The 14,461-nt window shown below is 36.7% G+C and overlaps 1 protein-coding gene across 2 annotated transcripts in view; it reads left to right on the top strand.

The window, feature by feature from the left end:
* SRFBP1 (serum response factor binding protein 1) overlaps positions 1-14,461 on the top strand; it is a 75,274-nt gene that overhangs the window by 21,247 nt on the left and 39,566 nt on the right. For both annotated transcript variants that reach the window (XM_080637303.1, XM_080637302.1), the window contains exons 2-3: positions 8,656-8,744; positions 9,713-9,785. In XM_080637303.1, coding sequence (XP_080493429.1) covers positions 8,656-8,744; positions 9,713-9,785 — 162 coding nt within the window. The remainder of the gene's footprint in view (positions 1-8,655; positions 8,745-9,712; positions 9,786-14,461) is intronic.

The raw sequence follows: 14,461 nt of genomic DNA on the forward strand, positions 1-14,461 counted from the left end.
GGTTTTATGTGAAAGGTGTCATATCCAGTTTTGCCAACATTTTTTTTCATGGTAGCAGTCAACTCTACTGGTTCAGATAGTGTTTGTGATTTGAATAATTAATACAGAAAATACACACCACTCATGTTACTTATTCATGTGTGTTAATCCTGATAATTCTTACGTCACTAGTGTAGCTTCTGCTATTACTGTCTTCCTGTGAAATCAAAGCATAAGGGGGCATGAAACTCACATGTGGTTTCTAGCTAGAGCTCTGGTCTAATTAAGAAACCCTAGAAACAGAAATCCATTGATGTGAGCTTGACTCTGTTGACTGCCTTTATTCCCACTGTCCCCTGCAACATTCCAAGGAAATATTTTTAGCAAAGCGCTAGCTGGGGGTTTCCAAACTCATGTCCAGCTGAACAGGGTTAGGAATCGCCTTTAGGTTGCCCTCTGTTTTGGAAGACTTGTGTAATTTTTATTTCCATGTAATGCCCTATGTGCCAATTTGTGTAATACAGCATCTTTGGGCTAGTTTATTAGAGTTATTTCTAATCTGGACATTTACAACTACTGCTGTTTATTTAGAGTTTAGAAATGTGTCTAGCCAGCTCATGATCTGGTTTGGACTTGAAAGCTCAAATGCTGCCTGAAATATTACATAGAGCCTGACTCCATACAGTGAGACACTGACTGTGAAGCAGTAAACCCATTAAATTTTGGTCTTTGGTAACAAGCAATTCTAGAGTAGCCTTTCTCCATCCCAGCTACCTGAGATATTTGAAACTGCTTTTCAAAATCTTTAGATGAAAATTATCTTTGCTAGCTGTCTGGGTACTCATTGTGGTTTTCACTTGGAAAAATTATGCCGGAAATGACAACTGTTCTCTGTGCAGGAGGAAATACAGTGCTATATTGACGGAAGAAACTTGTATTTCAGTGCTTCAGTTGAGAAAGTACAAAAAAAGCGGGAAGGGTTTGACAGTAACTCACAAGGAGCATGTGCATTAATTTTCCCCATGAGAAACATGGAAATGTGCCCAAGTGGGCACTGTGCTTTTCCCCATTCATCTTTAGTAACCCTAAGGAACCTGACAGTATAGGTGCCCAGAGGGTTGAGAGAATGCAGGTGTTTTGCTTTGTGGGTACCTCCAGTGAGTGATAGTGCTTCAGCCTGCTTTGGGCTGCAGGGTGCTATATTTTAATCCAGAAGAAGTTGCCTCATGTTCCGTAAGCTTGGCTACAATATCATTTGTTAGATGTATTGTGATATAATTCAGTGCACTTAGTTCAAGCCTGTTTGTATGTAGCTTAAGATGGCAAAGATAAGACCAGTGCTACATTGGTATAGCACAGACTAGCTGAAGAAACTGTGTGCTCCTTAGCACTTCCTGTGCTGGGATTTGATCTTTATAGTGAATACAGGCATAGCTCATTTATTGTATTCTGGTTTGTAGTAGCCCATCTCCCTGTGTCCTTGTGTACATTCTCATTTTAATCTTTTGCCTAGCAAATAGGTAGCATTCACTTGACTAAAGGGGAAGCAGCTCAGGAAGCTGATCTGGCTGAAAACTCATGTCGTTTTTATAAGTGTAAGGTGTGGGGGTTTTCCTATTTTGTAGTTACATATTTGTGTAAAACAGCCCTGGAAAAGAACAGCTGAACTGTGATACTACACATAGGTGAATTTTTGTTCTTCCTGCCTTTACCTCCATAATTATTTTTTTATAATGCAAATATATGATGCTGTAATAAGTCTGACTGGCTATTTCCAGATATCTTGACATGTCTAAAATACATACTGTAATATAGTGATTCTTTTCTATTAAAAAAAAAAAAACAACCACCAAAAAAACCTTAGCAATTCCTAGCTTTCCCGAAGAATCTAAAAATTGTTAGATCTTTCAAGCTGACATTCCAGATAATAAAGAGAAATATTTGTAATGAAGTTCCAGAAACAGTTTTTTCACTTAGATTATTAACTCAAAAGATTATGTATTATTGTTAGTTCTGGCTAATATGTGATCCAGCTGCAGGTGTTCTGAATTTTTAAATTCTCTGTTGCCAAATAGCACCAAAAACTAACATTTAGAATGCTCTGTTGCCATGGTAATTTCTTGGTTAGAAGATTGCCAAGGAACTATAAAATGAAACCAGTGCTATTGATGTGCCCTAAAATGACAAAAGGAGAAGGGAAAATCCACCGAGAACTGAAACATTACTTAGTACCATGGGTTTCTTACAGGTATTGGAGAGGCCTTGAATACTCTACTTAAATACATTTCACTTTTTTTTTTTTTAACTGCATTTCTTGCTTTAACTTTTGTTGGTGTGTAATTGAAGAAACGTGCGCAAATGGTTTGGGTGTGCTTTTAGTAACTTTTTCCCTTTCTTCTTTAGCTGTGGTGCTTAAACTTGGGGGTGTTCAGAAGCAAGTTTCTTAATGTGATAAAATCAGAAATCAGTTGTGTATCTTCAAGCACATATAAATACTTTCTTCTTTTGCTTTCAGCTGTTTTGATCTTAAGGGATCAGACTCATTTCAACCTGCTAGTGTTTACTTGCCATGACAGGGCTCCACTAGGAAAGGCATCACCATATTGGGGAAAAGGAGGGAGGCCTCTATTTAGTGGGTGTGTGTTTGAATAATGTTATGGATATTTCATAATGCTTTGAACTCTTACAGTGATAAGATTATCTGGATAAGGTTAGGTGCAGCATTGTTCCTTGAGGAGAGCAAAATGGTTTGTCTTTTCTGGTTACTTGTACAAGAACTAGGACTAGACTGTGTGCTGGCATGAAGCAGAAGTCGATGAAGAAACTCTGGTCTGTCTAGTGCTGGTTGTTTAAAGATGTAATAATTTGTTTAAGTGCATTATTGGATCAGGACCAAAATGTTCAGCACCTCATGGGCTGAAGCCCAGGGAGAACAGTTGTATGTGCTTCATGCTGCTCAGAGGAAAAAGACATGACCATCAGTTTATTGGCTTTTATGCATTTTGGATAGCTGGGGCCACCTGCATAAGTAAACTTTTATTAACTTTGAGTTAAGAAGAATTTAAGACATTCTGTGTCTTTCAGGTATTTTCATGCACAGTACTAGTTTTTGTACGTAGCAGCATGAAAAAAAAACTTTTCATACTGTAAATGTATACGGTTCTAGTATTTCAGGGTTTTTGCATAGAATATATAAAACAAGTAATGGGAAGAAACATGTTGTTTCTTATTTTTTCTCTTAATCTGTTGGATTAATATTTTTTGAAGATTGGTGTGGTATTTGTTTTTCGGTTATGAGTTTTTTGGTTAAATATAGTTGGTACTATAGTTCAGGCACGTACCTTTCTTGTTACATCTACAAATCTTTAGTCACACTTTATATTTTTTTTTTTAATTGGCTGAACACTAGCTTGGTTTGGAGGCATGTTGCCTGTACAGACCTGAAAACAAGTTTCAGAAGTGGCCAAGTATAACATTTTATTCTAATGTAGTGTTCCTTTGAGAACACTGCTGCTGTTGCGTTAAAAATGTGAAGGCAAATACCTCTGACCAGTCATGTGGATTCTAATGTAATATTGTGCCTATACTGTTATGTCCGCATTGTGTTGTGTGTTTTTGTTGTCATCACCAATATGTGGACCATTCATAGTGATATAGGGTTTTGGAACCTAAACCAATTTTTTTTTTTTTTATTATTTCATCTAAAAATAGATTAGGTTTCTCTTCAAGAAACTTGAAAATATTCACAAAAGGTTTTTTTGCAACAGCTTAATTGTGTGGGAACTCTTAAAATGACTTTGTGTTCTATTACACGTGTTTGTCGTGTATCATACACAGTAACAATGTCATACTAATTTTAAAGGAGTAATGTTAGTAATCAGAAACCCTTTCCAGTAAGTCTACCACTGAGTTAGACCTGATTCAGCCTCTCCAAAGATTTTTGTAAGTCGAAATTAAGTATTCTATATCTATGATTGAAATACCAGCGTTCAAGCTTTTTTTTTTTTTTTCTAAAGGGGAAGGAGGAGGTCAGAGAAGGGTGTGAACTTAGAGATCAAAGATACGATCAAACAATCCTGTGTGTCAGTTCCTCTCCCTTTATTCCACCTGCTTGGGCATGCGAAAGGCTTGGACATGATGAGGGTTGGGGAGGGCTTGATTGAACTGTCACACAAAGGGAACAACCTCTGGAAATGGTTATTCACCCTTCAGGAGCCAGAGCAACCTGGAATAGGAAGGAAAAGTGGCTGAAGTTGTTGGTTTCTCCTTTCCTCAGCTGTAAATTCTGGGTTAAATACAGTTCTTTTGATGCCTTCAAACACACACTTGTTAGGTACATTGTTTTCTGGAAATCACCTTGGTTTGACAGCAGTGAGTACCAAGAGGTATGAGCAAATATCACTTTAGTGTAGGTAACAGCATTTCCTGTTATAATCCGTCTCAGTAATGTACACTGCTTGGGCAAAGGCAAATTGCAGGAGGTGGTTTCTAGTCCTTGTCTGTCTCATAATCTGCTGTCCCATGCTATGCTCTTTGTTTTACCTTTCTCTCTTGAAGCAGCAGCAGCTACTGTGTCTGTATGGCTTGAAATGGCCAGTTCATGCCATGTTTTGTGGCAGTGCTTACTGTAGGTTGTAAGCTGTTGAGGTGATGGAGGCCTCTCTTTGTGTATACCTGCAGCTATGGAACTTTTTTTTTTGCAGTTCATCTTTGTTTATGATCTATATAAACAATTGTAGTATATAGTGAAATGCACAGAGCAGAATGGAAGTGATTTTTGTTCCTAACCATAGCTTTTGAAACATGCACATGGCTTGTATGTGTTACTACCTAGGCTTGTTTTTTAAAAGTGAGTTAATTTCCTCTATGATTTCTTTCAGATGTAATAATTTATATATTTTCTATTATTTTATATTATCCTGTTTAAGAATTTTAGTTAATAAATATGTATTAATCATCTATAAACACAGATATTTGTTTGCATTAATAAACAGTAGTGGCTTGATTAGCTTGCAGATAGTGTTTTCCTACAAAATAAAGAAGTGACTTCAACAAAGGAAAACATCTCTTGTTGCAAGGAGTCCTTGAGGTGGTTATTTCCATTTAAAATTGCAGGTTTCCTGAATTTCCAGGAATCCTAGACTGCATTCCTATTGATAGAAGAGATTGCTTACTTTGAGGTTTGCCTGTGTTTATAATTATTCTTTTGTATTTACTGCAACCGCTTAAGGTGATTAAAAATCCTTATTGTCCAGTCTGAAAGCATTGGTCTTATCTTGACTTACACTGCAGCCTTTCTAAGTTTCAGTGCAAAGACTTCTTCTCTTATCTTTTATTAACCTGTTTATAATAAAATACCTATTATGAGTAAATATTTGTTATTATTTTTCAAAATCTACCAGTGGTTTTGGTGGGTTGGGTTTTTTTGTTACTGGGTTTCTTTTTGGGTTTTTTTGGGGTTTTGGTGGTTTTGTTTGGGGTTTGTTTTTTTTTTTCCCCCAACTCAAGAGGAAGTTGCCTATCTGGCTTTGTAATACTAGAGGTGGATAGTTCAGTGAGTCCTAGGAGCCACCCTCGTGGTTTAAGCCTCATTGTTTCAGGCACACTGTAAATCTAAAGCAGAACTTTTTTGATTTCTGTCCCAAAGACCTGACTGCTTTCTTGAGAACTTTGAGTACTTCCAAGAACACAGCTGATGCATACTGTCCCATGTGAAAGAAGTGACTGCAGATTACATAAATTGATATTCCCAGTCTGCCAAAGAGTGAATACCGTCCCTCATTCCTGCTGTCATATGTCTATATGGCCTTTGTTGGCTGGCAGCAGGCGTGGCTGGGGTTTGGCTCTTGTAGGCCCCGGAAACATGCTGTGTCTTTGTTAAAATATTTCTATTAAAAAATGACAGTATTTTTTGAAAGTTAAATATACTTCATATTTGGATATACAGTAACTAATATGTAAAAAATGAGTTATTTAAATTCAAATACGTTTGTAGCTTGTGGATGTTTTTAATTGTTATTGGGAAAAAAACAAAAAAAAAAAAAAAAAAACAACCAAACAAAAAAAGCCCACCACAAACCAAAACAAACACTCCCCTCCTCCTAAACTTTCTAAGAAGGCATATCCAGTTTGCATCTGAACTGCCAGAGTCTTTAAACATACATAATATCTGAGAGGTATTCGACCAAAAGATGCTTTATTCTATTTCTTCCATTTGGAAGAATGTGTCATACAGAGAGCTGTGAAAATTCTATTTAGTATCTTATTGTTGTGGTTTAAGCCCAGGCCGTAAATGAGAACCATGCAGTCTACTTCCCCCCCAACCTTTCTTCCCCCTGCTCCTGGAGGGACGGGGAGGAGAATCAAAAGAATGCAACTCCCACGGGTTGAGATAAGAACAGTTTAATAACTAAGGTATAACACAAACCACTACTGCTACCACCAATAATAATAATGATAAAGGAAATAACAAGGAAGAGAATACAACCGCTCACCAACCGGTACCTCACCTCCACCCGGCAGTGATCCAGCCCTTCCGGGAACTCTCAGTTCTACATCCTGGGCATGACGTGCTGTGGTATGGAATACCTCTTTGGCTAGTTTGGGTCAGGTGTCCTGTCCCTGCTTCCTCCCGGTTTCTCCTCCTCCCTGGCAGAGCATGAGACTCACAAAGTCCTTGGTCAGGCTAAACATTTGAGCAGTAACTAAAAACATCAGTGTTATCAGCTCTGTTCCCAGGCCGAAAATCAAAAACACAGCACTGCACCAGCTACTAAGAAGGAGAAAAAATGACTGCTGCTGCTGAACCTAGGACACTTACAAAAAGAAATGTTTTAGATGCTCAGGTGGCAGATGGTGATGTCAGGAATTTTTTCTTTAGTATAGAGGCTTGAGGAGTGCTGCAGTCTAGCAGAGAATTGGCACAGGTGCTTTTTAGCATGTGGCTTCTGCTGTTAACTGCAGTAGAAATGCTTGTAGGTAGACCTGTATGCAGTTATTTTCACTAGGGTAACCTTTGCTGTACCAATTTTCGAACAGGAGACTAATTTTAACTCAGGCGCTCTTCTCCCCAAAACCCTTTTTGCCTTTTCCTTTCTCTCTGGGCAAGCGCCAGTAATGCTGCCCCAGTACAATTCCGCTTCCTGTCTTTCAGGAGAGCAATGCTCAACTAGTTATTTCTCTGCACTGGCAGAGGTGAGGCTGGCAATTGGTGTGTGCCCCTTTCTAGAAATTGTTTTGCTCTGACAGATTCAGCTTTCAGTAGAGCCTGCTGAGTACAGTTCAAAGTACACAAGGTACATTGCTTGTGTTGGTAACCTAGCTACAGGCATAATCAGGTGTGCAAAATGTGGTGTTTTGTTTGTTTGTTCTGGTTTTTTTTTGTTTTGTTGTTGTTTGTTTGTTTGTTTTTAATTAAATAATACACTCTCACCTTCATGGTCTCTGCACAGTCATACATACTAGACAAGCTTCCCATTTTAGGTTTGCAATACTCCTCTGTGAGATCTGAAGATTTATTTTTTCTCAGTTTTGGTCAAGCTTGGTGCAGGTTTATAATACTTATATTCCTGATACAACTAACTTGATGGTTGAGTCACCAGCAAGCAATCATTTTGATGTTCTCTCTGAGTAATTAGGAAATGAAATAGAAATCTGAAGTAAAGAACTTCCTTGAGAATTAGGTACCAACTTATTTTGAAACTTAACCCACTGAATAAACTTAGCGAAATTTGGCCTTTTGTCGGGAAGACTGATTCTTTGTTTGCTTTAATATTTCATATTTTCTGTTTAACTGTTGAATGCAAAATCTTAATAGTTAAAGTAAGATACAGCTGAATAAATACGAGGGAGTAAGTCACTTTTGATTCTCTGTATCTCCAAAATGTGTGTCATTGACAAGAAGATGCCTAGGCCTGAGGTTTTCCATGATGGAATGTAATAGCAAAAGATTCCAAAGATTTGTCTATGTGTACCATCTTTCTAATAATAATTAGTATTCTTTTATTTGGGGGTGAGAAATAAGACCAAAACATCACTGTCAAGTTTCACTTAGTACTGTCTACTTTAAAATAAATTTTGAGAACACACTAATGGGTAGGGTAGGAAGTTGAAATAGTCTGTAGTGAGTTGGAAATCGCATTGATTTTGTGTTCAACAAAAATCAATTCAAATATGTAAAAAGATTTTCACATCTTAAATTCTACCCTATAACAAATAATATGTTTAGTTTGGGATTCTTTCATTAACCTTTGAAGTGTTTCATAATGAAAATGCTTTTATGTATTATATCCTAATGGAAAAGTACTGGTGCTGCTTCACTGGGACAAAAATAAACAAAGTGAAAGCAAAAGGTAAGTCTTTTCAAATCTCCAGCTCAGTCTAGTTCTAAGAATAATATTAAAGTATGGCTACTTAGGAATGTCTTGGTCTTCTGTTTAGACCTCAGACACATTTTTAGACTGTTGGTTGTTCTTCCTGTGGTGTTTATGGAAGCACTTTGATTTTAAAATCTGAATTAATTTGAACTGGGATTTGGTTAGCAGGGGAATGCAGTCTGTTTTCAAAAATAGTTCTTTTTGTTGAACTAATTTCTAATATTTAAGTCAAGGTAATGAATGTATTGTATATGGAAATCAAGGAAAACAAGGTTTATAATGTCTTCCATCTTTCTGACAGGTTGTGAAGATGAGAAAAGATGTGAAGAAGGCCAGAGTCTTGACTATTCGTAAACTAACCAGACACATCGGGAAGTTAAAGTTAAAAAGGTCAGTTTTAAATATCAGTGTTCTTGTTTGTGTGCTCATAAATGAGACAGCATCTTAATTGTTTTCCCAAAAATGGAGAAGTGGGAGAAACATGTATTACATTTAAAACTCAAGGCTCTGCAATGCATAAATTCTGTTTGTCTTATTTATGTCACTTTAGGTTAATTAAAAATGCTAACTAAAAAGCAGTTTCATTAGGCAGAACTGGGATAACATTTTTTAAAGGGATTTAGTGTACTGGGAGGTAATTCGAAAAACTGAACCTTTTACAGCACTTTTAAAGGTGTCAGACCTGATCTTTTAGGGTTTTCTGCTGTTGTGCAGTTCTGCAAATTGTGCAACCTTTTATCATTGCAGTTTTCTGAAAGGCTCTATAAGTGAAAAATATTGTTCAGTTTGCACAGATATGCAAGTCATACTTAATTTTTAATAATTAGTATTAATATATTAAGCAAATAGTTAAAACAAAATTTTGTAGATTGTTTTTAAAGATAGCTGGCCTGAAGTAACGTATGACATGTCTTACTGACACAATAAAAATACATCTGTTACTCTGTTCAAAGTTTAAATTGAGCCTACTTTTCTCCCACAACTTTAGCAAATTTTGCAAAATACGAAGCAAGCCCAGTGATCTTCTGTATTTAAATATTACAGAACTTAAACCATTATTGTATTTGAGACATCAGTTTCTCCTGTGTATTGTTGATAGGAATTATTGTTGCTGTGTTTTCCAACAGAGTAACATTTGTCTGTCTTCTTCAGGTAAATCCTCAGTATTTTTTTCTCTGTTCAGAACAGCAGAAACATTAAATTGTGCTCAACTCTTTGCTAGAATATTCATTTAACAACAGGGGAATGTGTTTATGCTCACTGTTGTGATATTTTAATTTTGCCATTTAACCCACAGGGAAATAAAGTGAGCAAAAAAGGTTTTATTTTTTTTTACCAAAGACAGATTTTATTTGCAGGGGTTCTGAAGACTTGAAAGTAAAGAACCAAAAACGAGTTGATAGATTAATAGAAGAAATCCATGCCATGAAGGTAATACCATGTTTAGATATTTAAATATTAAAGGCAATTAATTTTTGTTACCAAAAGCTTTGTCTTCTAGGACTGCATTACTGAAACTTAACGAAAATATTTCAAGAGTCAGGTTGGTCATTACTGTAACACTGAAGGAAAATTGTGAATATTTGCATATGTCCATGTTTGCTATGTCTGTCAAGGTGTTAAGACAGATTAAGTCTTAATATTTGCAGGCTAAACATGAATTTGTCTATAAATGCGTGGTGCTTTAAGTTTTTATTGTTACAGTTAAAGTGCAGAAATTAAAGTTCTCCTGCTGCTCAAGAGTATGGAAGGCATTTTGTATGCCTGACAGTATGGTGTCCTCATTGTTAGTTTTCTTATCTCCACACATGATTCTATTTACTTTTTACTCTCAACTTCAAAATTCTGTAGTAGCATGAAATTTTAGCTGCAGAGGACTGGTAACACTTGAGTCAGATGTTTTTTTATCTTCAGCCTTGCTGACAGAGTTTTTGTATCTTTGATGTTATGTCAGCAAGTGCTTCAGAAATTTTGTAACCTTGTAGTGTTTTGTACCGTCATATCTCAGTTTTGATTGATACTGCTGAAAATTGTGTATGTTGAAATGAGGTACAAATTCCAGTCGTAAGGCTCAAGTATAAAAGTCCTGTATAGGCTAAGGAAATTGTTGTCACATAAATACATGTTTATTTTTCCTTGATGACTGTAGTGATTAAGTCACCATTACTGTTGTGTGTTGGTTTTCTCTTTCCACCTTTCTCTTTTTTTTTTTCCCCTTTCTTTTTTCTTTCCTGACCCTTACACGGACCTTAGTCTTCAGAAAAGCTGCTAACTGGAAAGGCTTCACTGACCCATTTAAATGTGCTTTGTGCCATATTCATTAGGTAGAATCATGGGGATTTTCAGTACACTGCTTAAAGGGGAAAAGAAACTGTGCAGCACTTTACTGAAGGATAAGGCACTGGTCAAGCAACATGACAGTTGTATTGAGGCATTCTGTTTTTCTGGCTTGTGTTCAGTCTTGGTCATGTGATTGACTTGTTTGGGGTTTTTTATGGCACATTTGTGTCACATTTATTTGTTAGAGCATGATGAGAGTTCTGGAAATCTCTCAAATCATTAGAGTATGCATCATGTGATCAGGAGTGGTACAGCGCTGATCTTACAAGCCCATGTTTTATACGGCTTCTGTGAGCGCTCCAGAGAGCGTCTGACTGCAAGATCCATTCTGTACACATCTCCCAGAAGTATTTCCTTTGTCCAGATGTAGACAAAATCCTTCCAGGATTGGCTCATGCAGACGTCTTAAATGCTGCCTGCCCTTAGGACCATATTGGCCAAGTACATTCAGACTGTTTCTTCAGTTTGCGTTAATGGGTGCAGGACGTGTGAGTGTTAACTTTCAGAGTGATTGTCAAGGGATGTGCATTTGTGGTCCAAAGAGCCAAAGGCAAACAAATTTTGCTTTGAAATAGTTCATAGAAATGGAAGAGTCTTCAAAGTGAGCAACTGAGAAGGAGGGAAAGCTCTACCACTTCTCAGGCAAATACCTAGTAAATATGCTCAGTTATCTGAAATTATGCTGTAAGTGATCTTTATTGTTAAAAAATGCACCCTTATAATAATAGTAACAATATTTTTATAGCAGAATGGTTGGTTTACATGGGGCTTTTTAGTCTTTTAAAATGAACAGACACTTACTAGCTCTACAGTGTATTTGTTCCTTACACAAAAGAAAAATTACTGTTTCTTATGAACCACAGCCTAAAAAGCACTAGTTGTTTACATATTATTTCAAGACTAAGAGAACTTTTTAGAGGCAGCATAGAAATATTTCTCACTCAGGATGGAAAAGTTACAAGACAGCTTTTGCAGAAATCATATTTGAGATAGTGGGGGGTTTTATGCTGATATGATGTCACTTTCAACAACCTTTTAAGTTATTCATCATAGGAACTCTTTGCATAACCTGAATGCATATTTTAGAATTTTTAGGAAAGAATTGAAAGAATAGAAATGGCTAATAAGATAAATTGGTAAGCAGCCTGTAAAGGTGCAACTTAGATCAGGATTGTGTTATCCAGACTATTCTAGCAGTTTTAGTGTGTGGGTCCAAAACACTTGTCAGAGAAGATGCAAATTCCTTTCAAAACTGATAGTATACATGCAGGAATTGGTCATTTTCCATGTAACATGCAGAAATAGTCCATAGACTTCTACTCACATGTTTTATGTAAGAAAAAATATCTGCTTTATCTATTATTGAATGTTTAGTCTTGAGGAGTATAGCAAGCTGCAAAGAGAAGTTGAGTTGAAAGACAAAAACGAAAGTACTTACACCAGCCAAACTGGTTTGGAGCCAGAAAGTGGATTTTGCACCAGAGTCTGACAGCATGTGTATTTTCAGATTAAAAGATTTCTTGAGATGGCTCTGTACAACTTCTAGAACTTCTTTATTGATTGGAGAAAGACTTGAAGGGTTCCTGTAGGTTGAAGAAAATGCATCTTTGAAAGAAAAGGAAATAGTACAGGTTTTTTTCCTGAGCTTTTCACAGTTGCCAGAGACTGCACACCTGAAGGTGCATTTTTCTTCCATTAGTCAAAAACAGACCCAGGCCACCTTTCCCCTACCACATACCCAGGAAAAACAAACAAACCACTTTGGGTGCTCCTGGCATGAACAGGCTCTTCTGTGAAGGACTTCATGTATTCTGATGACCTTAGAAGGTACTACAGTAGGATTGCATTTCACAGGGAATTTGTTTCAAGCTCAGAGAAATGAGACTGAAATTCTGGGACCTGGACACAGTTGTCTGTCTTAATGAAGTTTTTAATGTGATGACTGAAGTTTCTCTTACTCAAGAAAAATATCGGAGGGGTTGAAATCACAGTAAGGAAGAATTCTTTTCCTTCTTAAGAACTACTTATCTGTATTCAGCTGCCTGTGAACCTGCAGGTCTTTTGTACTAGTCATTTACTCAGGGGATCTGTTTCTTGGTTAGCACAGTGTTTCAGTATGGTTGCTGCCACTTTGTGGAACAACTGTAATCTTTCATCCAGAACGTTAACACACACCCCCCCCAGAAAGAAAGGAAAATCAATAAATCAGTTGCCTGATAGTGCGACTGCTTTTAAAGGTGAACTGCCTGCAGCTCAGCAGGACTTGTAAGACCTGCTGCCCTTCTGAATGAGACAAATGTGAACTTTCAGGTACAAGATTTTAACTTCTCTTTTTAGTGTAGATCTTTACTAATGACAATTTGATCTCATAGGAAGGAGAAAATATTTGCTATTATTTGATAACTCTGTCTTGTCATTAGCTCTGGGGGATGTTTTTTTCCTGTCTTCAAGTGGACTGTAAACACACCCCACTCACTTAATTTCATGGTAAATACACTGTTTCCTAGGAGTGGGATACAATTAGATACTTACTTGTCAGATTAAAAAGCCGTGTCTGTGTCTACTTTTGTTTTATGGTCTTTACATAATCACACAAGTACAGTTCTGCATATATTGAAAACCTGAGAAGTTTTGGTGCTGGGCTGTATTAAGAAACCTTTTGTTATTTAAATTTGCAAATAGCATATATTGTTGTGTTATTGTTGGAGCGACATTTAAATTTTGATTCTATATGTCTTCATTGTTAGAACTGGAGATCTGAAATAACTTAATTGGCGAATACAATTAGTACTGTGTCAAACACAACAATTAGAAGTAAACACTGTGGGGCTTCAGAATAGTTAAAAATTCCAGCTACGTGGATGCAGGAACTGGGTTAATTGTTTGCAGGATTTCTCGAAGCTGTTGGAATAGTACACTGTTTTCTGAGTTCTTCAGACTTTGTTTTGCCAAAACCATATAAAATATTTATTTAACAATTCATGAAAAATGGAGAAAAAGAACAGTATGATCCTTTCTAGTCCTTCTACTATGGTACTACTTTTTTATAATAAAAAAACTTGCAGGATTTTTTTAGTTGTTTGTCAGGCTTGATGGTACTGTCAAAGTGTATTAATTATCCATTGTAAGATACTTCTTACCATATTGAGGAATCAATGATATTTTAAAAAATTTATTTACACAAAAATAACCTATTGTCCTGTGATTTCTTAGCAACATGTAGCTTATCTTGGATTATTTAAATTTCTTGGCTAAAATCAAGTCTTAATACAACTTCATGTGGTTGCTTTGCTGTGTATTCAAGGGTAGTTACTCCCTTTATCTTACAATGAAAACCTTGGTATTATGGCAGGTGTTGCTACCGCAATGTCATGTTCAGAGGATGGCCATAAATGAAATATGGAAGAAATGCTATTTGCAGTGCTCGAAGGGAAAAATGTCTGCCAGTTATTGGGAATGAGCAGCATTTAATTAACAACCATTGTTAAATGGTTGGGAAGATATGTTCCCTATCCTGAAAATTGCCACAGGAGAAACAGATAAGTCAGTACAATGGTTTTGATTTTAATATACTTAAAACACAATATTTATCATAGAATCATAGAATAGTTAGGGTTGGAAAGGACCTTGAGATCATCTAGTTCCAACCCCCCTGCCATGGGCAGGGACACCCCACACTAAACCATGTCACCCAAGCCCTCATCCAACCTGGCCTTGAGCACCGCCAAGGATGGAGCATTCACAACCTCCCTGGGCAACCCATTCCA

Source organism: Psittacula echo (assembly GCF_963264785.1).
Source record: "Psittacula echo genome assembly, chromosome: Z".
NCBI classification, from domain to species: domain Eukaryota; kingdom Metazoa; phylum Chordata; class Aves; order Psittaciformes; family Psittacidae; genus Psittacula; species Psittacula echo.